Raw genomic sequence first — 18,864 nt, 5'->3', positions numbered from 1 at the left:
CTTTGTGTATGTTTTCATCAATTTTGCTGTAAACATGAGATAATCTATTTGTTTAAAGCCTGGCTTAACACTCTTAACTAATTAAAATTTGGTTTGCTGTTTGCAATTACCTTGTATTTGAGTGTGTTTGTCTCACCCTTTTATTTAGTTCAGTGTGGTGTATTTAGATATTTTTTTTTATGAAATGAGATTAGACTACCATAAATAGGAAAAATAGAGGATAGTCTCATTGCTTGAAATCAGTGAGAGGATAAATAGGGGCACAAAACTTCCTAGAAATTCATATATCCAGGCAGGCTTTTTTTTCATGCTGTATTAAGAGGGGGGGGAAGTGGACATGTGCAGAAACTGTGGGTACAATTAGCGTCAAGCAGATAAATCCAGCTCTAATCCTGTTTACGCTCTACATCAGACAGATGTGCTGAAATTGATTTAGACAAGCCCTTGGCTTATAGTAATTTTTTTTTAAGTGCCATATATTCTGTTTTTGTTAGATCTTCGTTAAATGTTAAGTGCTGTTAGTTTTACTATTCCTAACGCCTGTAACCTACTTTATACAGGTTCCCTCTCTGCTTTCATGATGACAGAACAGCCTGGTAGAAGAGATTATCTTTATTCCTTGTAATTAAATTGACTTTTTTTTTCAGAAGATACAACAATGGGAAGTGGGTACCGAATTAAATAAATAGCATGATATCTAATAGATGTATACTTAAATCTCTTGCAAGAACAGATGGTACCAAATATCTTTCTAAGTAATGTGAGAGGACAGTTAATGTCCTGAAACAGCTAGCAATAACCAATATGATACTAACGAACCAATAGGTTTTTGAAATTTTAAAAAGTGCCTAATTCAACATATACTTAATTTTTAAAGTAAACTTGCTTGTTATGACATACTAGAAATATTTTATAAATGTAGCCCATGACTTAGATTTTCTATATCTAAATTGTTTCATAAAATTTTACTGCATTTTTGGTTTCTATTTTCAAGTAAAAATAGAAGGTGAAAATTTTAGAATATGTCTAGGGACTTATATGCAGATTTCTTTTCAACTTTAATAGAAATTGTCTGTCCTAATCCTACTAGCTATTTAAATATTACCTCTGAAATGTGAAACTTGAGGATGATATTTTTATACAATTCACTATTCCTACAATTTATATGCTTCTCCAAGCTGTATCTGGACATGTGTTCCAGTAGAACAACTCAAGTCCAATGCTACTTTTGAAACTGTAGTGCTGCCTAGGAAGAATGCATTGTTTTCTAAAGTTTTGACATGCGTCTGAGCAACACAAGAATTTGACCAATATGGAGTAAGAGGAGGATGTAAAAGCAAGTAAAAATCTGGTAGAAATAATAGCATGAAAAGAATAGACAAGATAAGCTTTACCTGGCTCATGACTAAATGTTGTTCTATGAAAGTTAGTGAGGGAATAAAAAACATTTTAAGAGGCCTTCATTTTTCTTGATTTGTGCAGGATGTAGGCTGATGTTTGTAATTTGTTGTGTGCATAACATTAGCATTTACCCAGAGATTTTAGAAGAGCAACACAAAGTTTAAAAACAAAATCAAGATCTCAGATTTGGTGATATTACTATTAAGTTTATCTGTACAATGTCAACTCATCCTTTGAATGTATGCAAAATCATAGTTCAAATGGAATGATACAATTTTCTTTTCCCCTTAGTCCCCTGGTTTCTTTTAGTGGATCTTATAGAAACTACTTTTACTGCAATCATTACAATACTTTAAACTTTGTTTTGTTCTCTATTGTTTGGCAAATTTCCTCCTGTTTATTTGCTACTTCTGCAAATCTGCACTGCAATTTGTTGTTACTATCTCAGTGCACACAAACATTAGCTTGTTACAGAATGGAATGGAATTCTTTTAGTCCAACTTTATGCTTTAGTCGCTGACATATGGAGAAATTCAGATGGTAAAATTTAACAAGTTGAAAAAATATGTGGGAAGTGTAATCAGGTCATGCTTCTATCTGCAGTAGGTTATTTGTTGTGGAACAGGATAAGATGGGTTAGTTGGGAATTGTCAGAGCTGACTTCAGCTGTGTGGGCATTGCTGAGGTCCAGTCTTCCAGAATTTCTGGATAGAGAGATGACCTCTGCATAGCCTGGTTAAAGAAATAAAAGTGAGAAGTGCCAGCGTTCAAACTGTTACAAGAGTTGATGCATGCTGTTTTTTTTTTTCTGCTCAGAAAAAGTATGGCTTTCTGAAGCCCTCAGCTTCATGTGATTTAATAAAGTAGGTAATGCTTGATTTTGCAGTCTCACACTTGCAGTGCTGTCCGTTTTTCCCAGGAAGACAGGTAAAATAGTCTTTTGCAGTTTGTCCCTGGCACTTCAGAACAACGTGCAGCAAACAGCAAAAATACTCGTCAAACAGAATCTGTTATGGCTTTTCCTACTGAGAAGCCACTAGACTGAACTGTTGCTAGATTTGGAAAAGATTCCTGGTTTCTACCTTTTCTTGCATGGGCTGAAAAGGGACATTTACTCATCTAGGATATTTGATCTGCTTTAATGACAAAGAAAGCATGGAAACTTTTTGTGCCCAAAGTATCTGACAACTACAGGAATGGTGACATTTTTCCTTCAGTCTGTGTATTTCACTTTGATTTTGAGGAATTGGGTTTTACAGCTCAAGGGAGCAGAGGAGAAGCTTGTATCACAGTAGTTCCATCAGTACATCTCCAGAAGGCATTTGGAACTAGTGTCACTGAAGTGGTAGTGTCTGCAGCCACGGTGTCCATGTATGTAATAGCCCTGAGATAAAAACCCCCTTCACTTAGTGTTTCAGGCTAACACAGCTCTTACCTGGGGGCAAGGGTCTTGGACTTTCACAAGAACTTCTGAAATGGCTTTTCTTTTACATATCAAATGAAAAAATTCCTTGAGCATATAGTCAGCTTGTGTCATAGCAAGCTTTCTAGTTTATGATTTAGGAGAATATAGCTGCTATGATTGCTATGATTTAGAAGAATACAATTAAGAATTTTCTTTTTGAATGCAAATACAAAAAGAAAAAATGATTCACTGTTCTCAGAGACTGCGATTTTATTTTTTGTGTGTATCAGAAGAGTTATTAACTAACCTCTTTGAAATAGTGTTATTTGTATAGCTGGGTATCTAACCTAAATAACAGGAAGTTGGTGAAATACAACAGCAGTGATTGAGACGAATTATATGCAATATGTTTCTATATAGGCATGAGCAGAGACAAAAAGGAAAGCTAGAGATGAATCCAGAACAATATTTTTATTTAGGTATTACTCTTGATTGTATTGCTAATTCTTCTTCTTTTTTTTTTTTTTTTTTTCTTTTTTCTTTTGTTTTCTTTTTTCTCCCCTACAGGTGATTCCAGTATGGTTTCACAGGCTCAAGAGGAGATTATTGAAATCAAAGATGTATTTTCCGTAAAATTGAAACGTCGTCGTTTTGCAGGGCAGAAAAAAGGTGGTACTTTGTTGGGTATCACAGTTTTTAAATGCTTGAGTAAAGAAGCAAATAAACTAACAGACTGTGCTATCCATTTAAATAACTTAAGTGAAGATCATTGTCATTTATGGTTTAGACATCTAAAGGAAATTTTGAATGGTAAGCACTTAATTTGGGTTGATGTCATTATTATTTCAGACTTGTTTCTTTTGGCAATATGCAGAGTTGAGTGAGGCTTAGAAAAATATTTTACCTGTGGAAATTAAGACACAGATATGAATGTTATTGCTGGGAAATGTTTACTACTGAAGTTTTCACAGTGAAGTGTAAAATTTGGGAAAATAACAATAATTGGCTAATGCATTTGTAAAACTTAAATGGAATTATACTGTTTTTTGGAAGTGCTTTGGAAGCTAATGAAAATAATATCTTAAAGTGTTCTAACTGAAGAGCCTTCTGGAAAATCTGTTTCTTAAAGAAACAAAATATATTGTTGGTGTTTTCACTTAGAATTGCAACACATCTGATGGTACCACAGTTATTGCAGTCCTGGGCTCTCATCAGAGACTTCCCAGTGACTGTTCAGGAGCTCCCACATGAGACCTGCAGATTCTTTAAGAGACTAATTGGAGAGGCTTTCCTCTTCATAAATTCACAGGTGGAAGTGCTCTTAGGATTCTGTCAGACTCTCATTGTATAGTTTGATACAGAGTGTATTGATGAGAGTCAATTCTTTATTTTAAAAATATCTTTCTGTGTTTGCCTGAGCTAATGCCAGTTTCAGGGTGCTTTGTTTAACCCATGTTAGTTGCATTTTTTTCATGGAAGCTGTATTAAAAAAAAAAAAAAAAAAAAAAAAAAATTAGGGGGAGAAACCCCCCCCACAGCCTTTCACTCTAATATCATAAATGATGAAAAGACACAGCATATAACCCACTTGTGATTTAAAAAAAACAACACAACAAAACAACCCCACTAACCAAACTTTCTGATTTAGCTCTAAAATGTGTCTCTGTTTATAATGTATAGCAAATGAGTTTGTTTATTGCAGGAGAAAAATAATCCATCTTGAAACAGACAATTGAAACTCCAGCTGAATCATTAATACTGAGCTGGATACCAGAATTCAAATCTTACACATCTGCAGCCACACTTTCAATAGTGACTTATAGTGTACTTCTAGTAAAGTGACTGTCAAAAGCAGCTGTTAGAGAAAATAAAATGAGTTACTGACAGGGCATTCTTACTGTTTCCTTACAATATGCTTTGGATTTTCTTAATAAAAATGGGTATTAAAAGGTGCCTTCCTTTGCTCCTTTTTGAAAGACTTAATCATGAAATATCTGAATCTGCGGAAGTGCCAAGATTCTTGCAGATCTCCAGCTACCCATAAAGGCAAGGACATTTGCATAAGGAGCAAATGTCTTTTTTGTTCCCAGATTACCCTCCATCCATCAGGAGCAGCGATACCATATGTTCACAGAAAAAAAGCTGCAGTATCTCTTGCTCAGGTTGCCTTGACTTGGAGGTGCAGTCTCTGTTTTATAGCTTTGTAATTGGAAGCCACCTGAACCTGAAAAAAGTGTTCTGTGTAGTGTTGCTGTTTCGAGTTCTTTCTTCAGCCTCAGTCTTTCTCTGGAAGCTAAAATCTTGTACAGATTTTTGTTGATCTCTAACCAGTACATTTTTCTCCTTTCCTTTTAGTTCAGGAATAATCAGGACTTTCCATCCTGAAAATCAGCAAACAAACCAGCAGCATTTTTGCATTCAATGTGGCAAAGACACATTATCAGTAATTTAAATAGTTTTGATACAGCAATGGTACAGTTAAGAAACAATTTTTTTTTTTTTTTTTAAATGTACCAAACATTGGCAGGAAGAGGGAGTTCAAGTGGGATGGATTCAAGTCTGCACTAAAAGTATAAAATGCAGTTAATTCTCTTGATTCTTCAGTTACTGAAAGTTCAGAAGGCACATTGATATATCTCTGCTTGAAACAGTGATGAATTTTGATATTTTTTGCCAGAGTTTGTTTTCATAATAGTACTTGTGACATCTTTGTTAATGAACTCAAAATGGCTCCTTTTTGGTTTCCTTACGAACTGCAGAATAAAGTTAAAATTTCATCCTTCAAAAATAGTAAAAATTTAACTGTACATATCCTTTTTTCTGATCTGTCTGATCACAAAGTAAATTTTTCTTAACTGCTGCACTGTTTACTTGAAGGTGTTGCTTCTAGGCTAGAGCAAATTAAAAGCAGGTGATTTAGCAAAGTAGAGTGTATATATGTTTGGGTATGGCTGTCAGTAAACATGCACATTCATTTGTCAGAATGGCTAAATATTATGAAAACATGTCTCCTTTGAAAATAAATACAATTTCTATTTGTTTACCTTACTCTTTGACAGGTTTTTAGATTTTTATGCATATACATTAATTAAGGAACAACAATATGAAATTCATCAGTGATGATATGAGCTAGCGTTTTGTCTGGAGATTTGTTATAGTGAAGATCTAATTTTTTTCTGAAGTACCATGTACACAGTTTCTCTTTTACTGTGCATTTTGTCTGACATGAGTGTTTCTTGCTTGGTTTTTCCTAATCATTCTTGCTCTCTCAGTGAGTATCCTGGTTCAGAGTATTTACTGAAGTTCTAACTAGGCTATAATTTTTTATGAAGCTTGTCATCATTTAGTGAGAACACAGACATACTAAGACTTAAAATAGTTGTTTAGTTTTAAACAGCTACAGTGGCTGTTATTATGTCTTTTTGTGTGTATATTGCAGGGTAAGACAACATATGTACTACCATCTTCCCACTTTTATATAAGTTCTGATTTTGAGCATAACATTGCTGCTGTTCAGATGCATGTCAGCTAGATATGGAGAGCTTGCTAAATGATATGGCGCTCAGGAAAACTGATCTGTAGGTTGCCTTATTGTTAAACTGATAGAAAATAACCACTGCCATCTTAAGGCATGCAACCCTTAGTTCTGAGCTGGCTTGTGGAAAGCCCCAAATGGCAGCTTAGACAGATTTTAGTGTGCTGTTGAACTCGTGTCAGACCTATTGTACACCTGACTTTCAGTGTTTTCCATTTATACATTGCATCTTTTTTTTACTGGACTTATGGGCATGTACAGTGGACATACTGTGTCAGTGGAACTAACTGTTCAATGTAAAATCCAAATCCTCTATGTGTGCAAATGCCCAGTGTTACTTAAAAGGTTAAGATAGCCTCAGCAATAAGAGGAAATGCATAATTTTCACAGCTTATCTAGTTGAATTTTTTTTAGCATGATAAGACTTATTTTTATTAACACTTATTTTGAAAAACTTCTATTTAAAAATTCTGTAAACTACCAGGAGACAGTGAATATGGTTAAGAAGAAATTATAAAGTAGCAAAAAATGCATGGAGTGCATTTTTTTATCTATTCTGTAGTATCTCACACAGTGGGATTTGATACGAATGTCTGAAACTTCATGCATGAAGTTTTAATTAAACCATTAATGTTAAACATTAACTTTGGTTAGTTAATATTAACAGTAGTGTCTCCATAGTTACATTAACAAATCTGTCTCATATGATTATTTTTCCTCATGTATAATATTCTTACTGTTGTATAAAGTATTTATAAATGTATGCAATAATGACATGATTCCAAGCTCTTAACTTTTGTAACATAAACCCATTTTCCTAAAGGTAGGAACTGAAAGCAGCACAGATGTGTGTCTGAGCGTAGCGTCTCTGCTGCCCTATGAGCCTTTGTTTTCAGAACACCCTGATTGACCCACCACCCTTCATGGTTCACTGATTCACTTGATAGATCAAGTTTAAACTAGTGCATATTAGCACATGTGTTAGTACTAGAGGAACAGTTGGCCTTCCTGCTTTAGGCTGCTGGTTCATTTCAAATGGAGCAGCCACAGGAAACAATAACAGAATACCAGTTAGGAGAACACCAAAAGGCTGACAGACTGAAATCAGTTGCTGGCTGTAGTAAATGAGATTGTTAGATTCATGTAGATGTTGTTTAAAGAAAATTAAAATATTGTAATTATTTACAAATACTTTTAAAGAAGTTTCACCATATAATTGTGTGAAAGATTAATTTTTGACAGTTATTGCATATTCTTGAGTTAAAGTTAGTTTTTTGTGTTACAAGATGTCCAGTTCATGCTGGGAATGATAAATTTTTTTCATGATCATCCTTTTTTTGTCAGTTGGCAATCATTTGGCACAAACAAAACCACATCAGTAGTATGCCATAGATCTGCTATTTCTATGAATGAAAAAGCTAGCTTGCCTTTCTAAGTAAGTGATTTGATATTCAAATAGTCATAAAGAGAATATTCTAATACTTCTATCCTGTGAATTCATTTGGTTCTTGAAAAATCTCACTAGGATTTTGGTATTAACTGTCATCTACTTTTCAACAATAGCCTAATATATGTAACAATAAATACAGTTCCTGGTTTAGAATAATTATTAAATTAAGTTTCAGTTTAAAAAAATCAACAAATAAAACAAAAAATAAATTCAACTGTGTCCTTAAAAATTGGTTTCCTTAAGAGTATCAAGTCACAGAAATTATTTTGCCTTAATATTTTTATTACTTCTAAAAGACTACAGCAATACCAGATAGTAGATTTCCATTAAGTGTCTTGAATAATAATTATTATAATGTTTGTCTGATGTTTTTTTGTGTTTTAATAGTATTTGGGAACTTTTGTGTAGTCTTCCTTGTTTATGTTGTGCTGTCTGGCTTGGTGGTCTTCGTTACTTCCACAGTAGATACTTAGGGACAGCGTTTAGGTAGATTCTCTTTGCAAGGCTCTACAAAGCCCCCTTCCTTTGCCTCCTGTGTGTGGCCTGTTGCAGCCCTCACTGTAGTCACAGTTTTCCATTGCACTCACTCATGGTATCGATGTGCTTGTTTGCGCAACAGTGTTTCTCAGTTTGTTACTTTGAAGACCTAAATGTAACCTTTGAAAAGATAAAATGAACAACAATTCTCAGATTTCTGAATGATACTTTGTATTTCTTTGGACCTCTTTAATGGTTACGTAATTTTCTTTGAACTGTTTGATTTGCGATCTCAGTAAACAAAAGTATTGATCATAGTATCAGTTCTGTTGGGTGTTATTGTCAAGTGCCTGCCGGGAGCTCTTCATACTAAATTCCAAAAAGGATATATTTTGATGTTTGGTTGGGTTTTTTCATTGTTGTCGCCCAATCCTATAACTTCTCCATATTCAACCTGCTCCTATATCAGGGTTTAACTAGATTATCACATACACTTTTTTTTTCTTTTTTTCCTGCAGTGTTTTGGTTAGTGTGCAATTTTTATGGTTTATTAGCTATACATGCAAAAGTAATCAATACTGTAATTTCAAGATAAATAGTGCATATCCAAGAAGAAATTGAGAGTTTGTTAGACTATAATTTACTTATCCTGTTAAAGTACTGTAATGGTTCTAATACTAAAAATTAACTTAAGCTGTAAAAATAGCTGAGCTCTGTGTAAACTTAATGTTTTGTGTTTTCTTTTTAGGCTTTCAAAATAGACCAAAATCTTTAAAAGTGTTTGTTAATCCAAGCAGCCACAAAAGAGAAGCCACTCATGTTTATTTTGAACAAGTTGCACCTCTTTTTAAGCTTGCTGACATAAAAACTGATGTCACACGTAAGTTGCTTCAAAAACATAGTTTAGTCCTTTGTGAAACTAGTCATGCAAAACAATTTGCATTTACTGCTAATATTTACTGGCTTTGCCTGCAAGTACTCCATTTGGAACTGTAGTTAATACAATGCAATATATTTTTATTTAATTTAAAAATGTTTTGATAATTCTGTTATTCATTGGGTATTTTTCCCCTAGAGCTATCAATGCTAGTACTGTATTTTTTTTTTTTTGCCTTTTTTTTAAAGCAAGCCTTCTATTACAAGAAACAAGCATTTAATGGTTGATTTGTGAGTGCTTGCTAAGAGTTGTTCCTATATTCTGACAAACATATGTCCTTAAATATTACTTCTCTTCTGAGAACATCTACTGGCCTGACATCATAAGAGAGGCTTATCCAAAGGGCACCTTATTTCTGGATTGTGACTTAGTTTCAGGGGTGACCTGAAAGCCTGATTAAGTTCTGTGATGACAAGGCCAGTTCTCACAAGGCACATGGGTGTGACTTGGTGTCTGGAGAACACGAAGGTCCAGCTTTAATATAGTTATGCTGCCTTCTGCTCAACAATGGTTTCCTGGTAGCAGATTTGGATTTTAAGGCTCCAATTTCTGCCAGAGTTCTGCTTTACATCTTGAATTTGCCCTTTGGCTGTTTCATTTGATTGACTTTTTATAAGAAGTTGAACAAGGAAACTATACATTTTTTTAAAGAAGTAACATATTAATCATTACTTTTCCCCATTCTGTGAAGAGACCAAAACTTATGCTACATCACATTTGGTCTCAAAAACCACCCTAGTTTACAGGTGTTTTTTTTACAAATGATATTAGTATTTCCCATTTGAAATAATTTTTATCTGTAGTATCACAATTACCTTTAATACTCTGCTAAGTTTTGATTATGCATTTCATGTCCATGTGAATTGTAGACATTTTAACACCAAAAAGTCTTTCCTATGTCTACTGTAATTGGATTGCAAAATAATCAGTTCCATCTTAAATTGTAAACCAGAGGCCTTATCCTACAGTTGACCCTAAAAGTTCTGGTGAAATTATAACCAGTTCAGGTTGCAGGCCAAAAGTAATTCTGAGCAAATCTGATTTAGGCATGAACATATAAAGCAGTAAGTGTATGAGATTTTATGCATATGAGATTTCTCTTGCTAATTTTATTTTGTGTATCTATGTATTTTTAAAGGACTTAGCCTGCAATTTGAAGTAAAATCAATTGAAGATTAAATATGCATGGAATAAGTGTGAAAAACATTGTCTTTGTTAGAAGTCTGTAGTGATAATTTCTTAATTTCCCTTAACTGATAAGGGAATGCCAGCAGCTTTGTAAGTTTTGAATCTCACAGACATTTTTCACCTTTAAGGCATAGATGAAGGTGTAAACAGATTAATAATAATGCTGTCTTTTTAGAAATCTGACTTATTCTTGTTTGATCATAATTTTTTTTAAAAGCTTTTTTTTGCTCAAGCAAACCTTAGTTAGAGATAACTGTGTCACATTGTTAAATAAACTATTACTTCAAGGAACTATGTAAGGAAAATTACCTTTTAAAAATTTATTCCTTACTACTGGTTAGTGGTTTTGGTTTTTTTGTCTTTACTGTGTATATAACCTTGTTTGTTAGACACTGTTAATCACAACATTGTCAGTAACCTGTGTAAGATTACATTTTTAGCTATGTAATGTTACCTGGAATATTAAAGTTGAAATAATAAGCCAAATAGGTATAAATATCTTTAATTAATAGAATTTATAAGCTATGTAATTTGTAGTAATTAGAAAAACAACACAAACACCTTCCCTAATTGAATAAAAATAGTTTAAGGTTTATTTTAAAATTATTTTTATTTTACATTTTGAAAATAAACTTCTGAGTTTCGACAGATAAATGTTCACTGACTTTTTCTTAAAATAAGGTTATTTCGGCAATGTCCAAATACTATTGTGCTTATTAGCTGCCTAACACTCCTCCTACAGGCAAAGTGAGAAAACTGCACTACCGTTTTAAACGTAAAAAAAAAATAAAGGGTGATGGGTGCTGAGCGAAAGTCCTGCCTCCTGGTACTATCTTCTAATAAAAATAAATGCCTAATTTCAAGTAAATTGAACAGGTTTGTTTCCTCCCATAATTGCCTTGGATTTTGTGGAGCTGGAGACTTTCCACATGCATATATTTAAAGCTTAAAATTCATTGTACATGAAAACTTTAAAGCAAATTTGAACTCTGAAGTAACTTCAGCACACATAAAATAAGATTTGCAGGTTACTAAAAAAACCCCAGCAACTAAACAACAAACTTTGACAGTGGAGTGCTGAAACAGAGCTCTCCTCAAACTGTCTTGTATTTTGGTGGCTGGCTCTTGCTTCTTATGTGATCAAGCTTGACAGATTTTATCCTTCACTGTACTTTCTGTTGGAATAAGCTTTTTTTTTCAATTTAGAAGTTTGGAGTGGAGATTTTTCTCTCCTACTCAAGGATTTACAGAAGGCAAAAGGCATGAATGTCAGTGAGTGAGTTCTGAAATAGCATTTACCTTCTCCAATTGTCTTTACGTGTGATAGGTTTTTTTGATTTTTTGCCAAATTACTTTGCACACTACAGATGTCTTAATTTTAGTGAAATTAACCGAAGATCTTAGAGTAGATTGTGTTTTGGTTTTTAGGGTTATTCATGTTACATGGACTAAACAAATCTCTGAGGTGCTTAGTGCAGTAGGAAGTGGGAATTAGCAATTTTAAACTGAAAGAGTACTTTAAGTGTAGCTGAGCAATAGTTGAAAACTGGTCTTTATACAGTCTTTCAAGAGTTTGGCAATCTTGAGTGCTACTCTGGGACAGGGCTGTTAGGGGAATGGTGACTCTTTTAGAAATCCAGCGCAACAAAAGCTCACTCTGTTGGGATACCTGCAAGTACTGCCAAATAGTGGTAATTTGAACTAGTATTTTAGAAATACATTATCTTACAAAATAAGTATCTTACAAAATTTTACACATGCTCAAGGAAAATAAAGGTAGCCCAAACAGACTGCTAGCTTGTCTCACTTCTCTCCCTAGTTTTGACTCTTCTGCTTCTGTTTACACAATGTTACAAGCTGGATGTTTAGGCAAAAACAACAGCCCTCCCCATACTCCCATTTTTAGGTCAGAATCACAATGAAAAAGAGAGTGATTTCGAATTGGACAATTAACATCCGTTAAACTTACTATACAGTAAATAACTAATATTTTTTTCAAGCAGTGTCAACAGCAATTAATCTGTTATCAACAGTTTTAAGCCTATTGACATTAGTCTGTGACATGAGTTCCAGTATTTATACATGTCACATGGAAGTTTCCCATGTTCAGAAGTGTTGAGCTAATTATATGTTGCTTCTTCTCCGTGTAGGGGCTGAACCCTTAGCTTTTTATTGGCTACCTGAGATAGGGTGTGCCAATGTTTTCGAGTATATGTGACTGTTCAAATGAGGTACGCTGTCAGTGCTCTTCTTTCAAAATTCATTGTGTCGTTCTTTTGTGTGTGTGTGTTTTGGGGGTTTTTCATGTTTTTCCCCCCCCCGAGTTGGAACAGGACTAAATATTCAAACATCTTGCTTTTTTCCAGCTAACAGAATGGCTTTTATGTGTGTCTCTGGAGGTTGTCAAGCTTGCAGAAAACTTTTTAGACATGATCTCTTTATGTCTGTGTTAGATTTTTTTTTTTCCCAATGTTTTCTACTTGATCAATCTTCTATATGTTCTTATGAAGTTTTTCCTGGAATTTTTTTTTTTTCCATTACCTTTTTGTCATAATGTTTCAAAATAGATGCTGTGTACCTCTATCATTCCCTTATCAGATTTTAAATTTCTTGGAATTATACCCATTCCTAAGCCTGGCAGTAGTCCTGCTTACGTAATTGACAAACTTAAGCTAGTAGATGTGAAAGGATGGAGTCCTCATCAATCTGGCTAACTCTAGTCAGTTTTACTGCCTGTATTGATTTTTCGGTAGGCATGACTCTTTTATTTTCATGTCCTTCTTCTTCAAGTGAATTAATTTTGTAATAGTAAACATAATTTACTTACATTACATTAGGAAACCACTGAGTATGCTTTATTTTACAAAACAAAATATTATTTACCATACCATTTTAATTAGACTGTACTCATTTATAACTTTATAATTGTCATCATGTTAATTAAAAAAGTTATGTAATCTGGTAACCAACCGTATGTTTTCACGGGGAGATTTTCTTTCACAGTTAAATGATGGTAAGACATTCGAAACTTTCTGCATTTTTGCATGATGCACAGATTTATTGGTCACTTTCTTCACAATCTACAGATGATGAGAGGATAGTTCCTATCAGTAAAAGCAAAACTTGATATCTTAAATATTGTGCTTTGATCTTCCAGAATAGGTTCTGCGTGAAAGAAAATTCTGTAAATAATTCCTGAAAGCTATTATAGTGATAGGTATTTCTGTAGCCAAAGTCTCTGCCTTTGATACAGCTAAAATAACTCTGGTTTTTAATTAAGAATTTCCAAACCACCAAGGACTGGAAATTTGCTAATACTATTTGGGAGGTTTTGAAGTTATGTTGATATAGAACTGCTTAGTGTGAAGGATAGATAGTTATAATTTTTATTTAGATTTTGTTTCCTTTAGAAAAAGGTTATCAATACACTCATTATAATACACACACATTCTTGTGTGTGTACAAATATATAGAGAAAAAGAGAGGTATTTTCAGTTCTTGTAAGCAGCATTTAATAGTCTGTACAAATACTGTTAGAACAGGTACAGATACGGAATGATTGCTTTAGACACCAAGACTAATAATTTTAACAGTGTTTAGAAATACTGGAGAAAAGCCTTAAACTATGCTAGCACCAGGGACAGACAAGCATGAAAGATTAATGTAATTTTGCATATAATGATGCACATTTTTACACAAAAAATCCATCTGCAAGTGTCATGTCAGTCAGCAAAAATCTTTGATGAGTGGCTGCAGCTGGGCTGTCTCTTCTGGCAAAGCTGGCCTAGAAAATGCTAAATGTAGTTATGATGCTTTGTGCCATCTGTAGTATGCCAGTTTATCCTGTCTTCACTGGCATTTACTGTACTATACGGGGTATCAGCAAACACAGCAACATCAATGTAGAGTGACAGATTCATTTCCTCCAGAGGCTATGAACTCTGGTGCATACTTGTGCCACCTTCCTCTGTGTGTTATATTCTGTTGTCACTGGTATTTGGCTTGATTTCATACTTCTGTGTTTAACTCCTTATATTTTTAATCTAGCAATTTGCATATCCTAACACAAAGGCAATTACATTTCATCGATACTGAAAGAATTCAATCTTATCTGAGAATGTTCTTACATTTTCCTGAAATTTACCAACTGTGTTAATGCTAAAAATTTTATTTGGGTATAACAAACATCTTCTCTAATAATGTGAATTTAAATGCACTAAATAGCCATGTGTCTGATGGCAGCTGATTTTTAATGTGTGTTGCCTTTTGGCTAGTGTGATTGTAAAACATACCCTCTCATACTTTGAATGCATTTAACAATTTAAAAAAAAAATAATCTAAAATGAATTACTGTATGTTCTTTATGTTAGAAGGGCAAAAATTACAAAAACCCTTTTAAATTGCCTTATCTTCTGGTAATTAAGTAATACTATTTTCCACAGTAACTGAATATGAAGGACATGCTCTCTCGGTACTTAAAGAATGTGACCTCCAGGCATTTGATGGGTAAGTTGGTTAGTGACAATGTTAGTAAACCTCATCATCACATTTTTTAATTTAATTCCATCCAAGACTCTGCTAGTAGGTATTTAATGAGTTTCTCTGTTTCACACATCTATTATGCCTAAGGAAATCAGTTTGCATTAGACACTTTGGTTTTTTATTACTGACAACAGGTATGTATTTTAGATTAATAAATAATGGTAAATAAACATACAATTTTCTTAAATATGCTTCATGAAAGCTTTAGTCTCTGTATTTGCAAGAATGGCACAGGTGCCTTGTATTTCACTACACCCATTCAAATGATTCTTAAGGAGAATATTTTATCTAAAAGTAATGTGCGTGTTCAGTGTTTTTCATTTAAAAAACCACAAAACATTCAAGCTTTCTTGAAGTCAAAACTGAAAATGCTTGTTCAATAATTTAAAAAAGACTTTGCTATGTGGATTAATCCTGCAGTCTTTGGCATTTTACGTTAATCATTCAACAGTAAGATTCAACAATGTGTAAAAATATTTCTGCATACTGTGAAAGCTTTACAGCTTTTACTGGAATATAGAACGAGCCATCCAAGAAGGCTTATGTAGTATTTTGTGTTCTAATACATTTATGTTAGTTCTAGAAAATCACAGACTTAGGTGAGAAAATATATCAGAAAATGTAAGTATGCATCCAGATTGCAAGGATAATTTCTTTCTAATTAAGACATGATTATTGGGCTGCTAGCTAGGAAACCAGTTTATCCTGGGAAGCAGATATAAAGACAGAGAGGAAAAAGCCTGGATTGTATCTTCTTGTGCAAACCCCTTCTACTCTGAGTCATATTTGGTTTGTTTCATCTTTGATCACTGAGTAGAGTCACTAGAGTATTTCTCCTGTGTGACTTTTCTCCAGTGTCCAGAGCTAAGGCCAAGCAGGAACAGAAGGTGGAATAGAATAACCCTTACGTCAATATAAGGCTAGTCACTAGTGTTTCTCCTCTCCATTATCTTTAGAGTTGTTCTTAAGAACAGGAAGAGAATATTTTCTTTTTCAAATTGGTTAAAGGTTTATGGTGTACTTTTGATTATGTTACTGTGAAGTCCTTTGTGACTTCCCCATTGCTCTCTAGCACCTCAGTGTTTCCCAAATAAAGTTTTAATGCCGATTTTGGTTTATTGACAATTAAACCAGAAAATGAATGGGATCTGGTTTGAATTGAAAATTAGTACCACAACAATGAAATCACACAACTACTGATGAAAAATCACACTTCTAGGAATTCTAACAGCCACCTGACATCATGTCTTTTCACTATTTCCATTAAGTCTTGAGAAGTTACACTTTAGTCAGCAGTATTGCTTGCAACTTGGGCAGGCTTCAGTCCTTTACCATTTTGCCCTTGCTTCCTGTCTAGTTTTGTTCAAGTCAGAGACTATCTGTGACTTAGTTCCCTGTTTAGAAAAGACAATAGCACTTCTGTACCTCATTTCAGATGTGGAAGGCACTGTATGTGGTATTAAGAGGTTTTTTTTCTACATAGCAGAGTTCATGTAGTCAGTTGTGCGTGCCTGAGCTGGGAAGTGACTGGAGGTGAGTTTGGGGTGGGCTGAAGGCCACGCTGGTTTGTGTTACTCTGCTGCTCGTGCGTTTCAAGCAGAGCCTATTTCAGATGGAAAGCTAATTCATGTAAAAATGTATAAAGGGCAAGATGTAACAATTTTTTATTCATCACAGCAGCTAAGCGGTATAGCAATGTATCATTTCAGATCTTGCATTTCTGAGTTATGTTTCCTTACATCTTAAACAACATATGGAGTAAATTGAAGCTTCTGATGCGCAGTAGTAAATCAGAAGTTTGTATCTAAGCACTTTCTGTAAGCGATACTGCTGTATTTTAATTCTTTGTCAAAACTTTGTTTCTACATATAATTTCTCTCTGATTTTTCCAGTTCCCACTCTGTTTTGCAAGGTAATAGACATATACAACATGAATCCACCTTTTTTGTTATCCACTTTATTTTTTCCTCACCAACACTGGAAATTGAGGTACTTTGCCAACTTAGCAGTGTGTTTTTTACCCCACCTTGGGCCCAAGCCTTGGTGACAAATAGAGTGCATTTGTGACTCTGCTATCTTGGCTGTGTTTTTTTGTTTCTATAGTGACAGAAATACACAATATACATGCATGTATATCTTCCCTAATCAGGAGCCTGAAGTATTATGGATATTGTTTAGAGTAGCCCAGGTTAGTCCTACTTCAGTGAATAGTTGATTAAGAAATTTGTCTCAGATTGTTACATTGATGGTTAAACAGATGTTTTTTCCTTGATGAAGCCTTTGTCAAGGTCTTGGGCAAATCTGTTTGCATAACAGTTTCTAGTCCTTTTATGTAGCAGGTTCTTGCTGATTAGCTTTGCAATCCCTGGTCCCTGACAGTATTTCTATTTACAGCCAAAAAAGGCAACTCTTGATTATTAATGCTAGATTAGTAAAAATTATATGTAGCAGTATTTTTTTTTTTATTCATTGGACTCTTCACCTATTTCCAAGAACAACAAATACAGCCCCCTAACATCAGAAGAAAATATATCTGTTTTCAAAAGTTTTAATAGCTGGAAGACAATCTACATAAGTCCTTCCAGGTGTACAGTTTATCAGACTACAAAGATTAACTGGTTTTGCTGCTGTGGCAGAAACTTCTAAGCTTAGGAATAATCCACTCTAAACCAAAAATGAGACAAAAGGCAGGAGATGACTCCTGATTATGATGATAAGCAGGAGGAAAATGTGCTCCAAAATTTTGCTGTATGTTTTTATTTCAAATGTGGGATGTATTTAGCTAACCAGAGGAAACACTCCTAAAAATGTGTAAATTAAAAAATAGCTAGGAAATAATAATAGGAACTTAAGAAAAAAATTAAGGACCAGAGGTAACATTTAAACATCTTTAAAGATCTTACCAGTTTTATCTGATTGAATTATTGGACAGTTTCACAACTGCTTCCACATAAATACATGGATAAGATATTTTAAGTGCCTCCTGAAGTAAATTTGACATTTGTGTTGTAAATGCTTCGAGTGTACTTTTACTATTTTTATCATAAAAATGTGTTTACCTTAAAAATATTTAACTTTCAAATACATTGCAAAACCAACCAAACAAAAAAGAGTGTTTGCTGTGACAGAGCTTTTACAGACTAATACATCCTTCTCTGTAGCCACAGCAGGTGGGAGTTTAATTACATGATCCAGAAACAGTGATTAAGTACCTCCATGCAAAGGATTGCTGGCACTAGGGTTTTATACCTTGCTAAATCCCTCAACTGTCTGCATAGAGTGTGGAATTAGCTGTTTTCAAGTATTTTAATTTTATTGTAATATTTGGTGAGTTGTTACTATACGGGCAATTAAAAAGCATTGGAATTAAAAAGCTTGTGTGAGTTAGCACTGGAAGAATTAAAGAACTTTTCCAATGAGGCACTTGAGGATGTTCTTAACTCTGATGAGTTCATGTGCATGATGTGTGATAAGTTAAGAAATACTTTGTAAGTTGTTAAACATACTCAGTTCTACTCAGAAGAAATCAGAAATAAGCATGTTTTATCTTGTTAGTTAATGTTCACTGATCTTGTTAGTTAATGTTCACTGAAGCTGTGGCTTCAATTTTCTTAAAGTAAGAATGTTTTTTAGCTATTTGAAATATTATTTATATAGGGTGTGTGATAAATACCTTCCATTTGTTTGCTCAGCTTTGGAAGAGCTTATTTTGGACTGTTTGGCAATTTTGTTTTGTAATAGGGTAGTTTGTGTTGGTGGAGATGGATCTGTCAGTGAAGTTGCTCATGGTCTACTGCTTAAAGCCCAGATAGATGCTGGAAAAGACACAGACTATGTACTATCACCTGTCAGAGCACCGGTTCCCCTTGGAGTAATACCAGCAGGTGAGACTAAGAGGTACTATTCTATTTTCTAAGTCATCTGTTTTA

General features: G+C 34.0%; 1 protein-coding gene across 2 annotated transcripts in view; it reads left to right on the top strand.

The window, feature by feature from the left end:
- Positions 1–3,347: 3,347 nt before the first annotated feature.
- CERKL (ceramide kinase like) overlaps positions 3,348–18,864 on the top strand; it is a 28,413-nt gene continuing 12,896 nt past the window's right edge. Inside the window, exons 1-4 of one of the 2 annotated variants that reach the window (XM_051623079.1) lie at positions 3,348–3,616; positions 9,017–9,148; positions 14,836–14,899; positions 18,677–18,819. In XM_051623079.1, the coding sequence (XP_051479039.1) occupies positions 3,385–3,616; positions 9,017–9,148; positions 14,836–14,899; positions 18,677–18,819 (571 nt within the window). In that variant the 5' untranslated portion in view covers positions 3,348–3,384. The remainder of the gene's footprint in view (positions 3,617–9,016; positions 9,149–14,835; positions 14,900–18,676; positions 18,820–18,864) is intronic. The other variant, XM_051623078.1, reaches the window with a different exon arrangement.

Source organism: Apus apus, chromosome 6, assembly GCF_020740795.1.
Source record: "Apus apus isolate bApuApu2 chromosome 6, bApuApu2.pri.cur, whole genome shotgun sequence".
NCBI classification, from domain to species: Eukaryota; Metazoa; Chordata; class Aves; order Apodiformes; family Apodidae; genus Apus; species Apus apus.
This window is presented reverse-complemented; position numbering and strand designations above follow the sequence as displayed.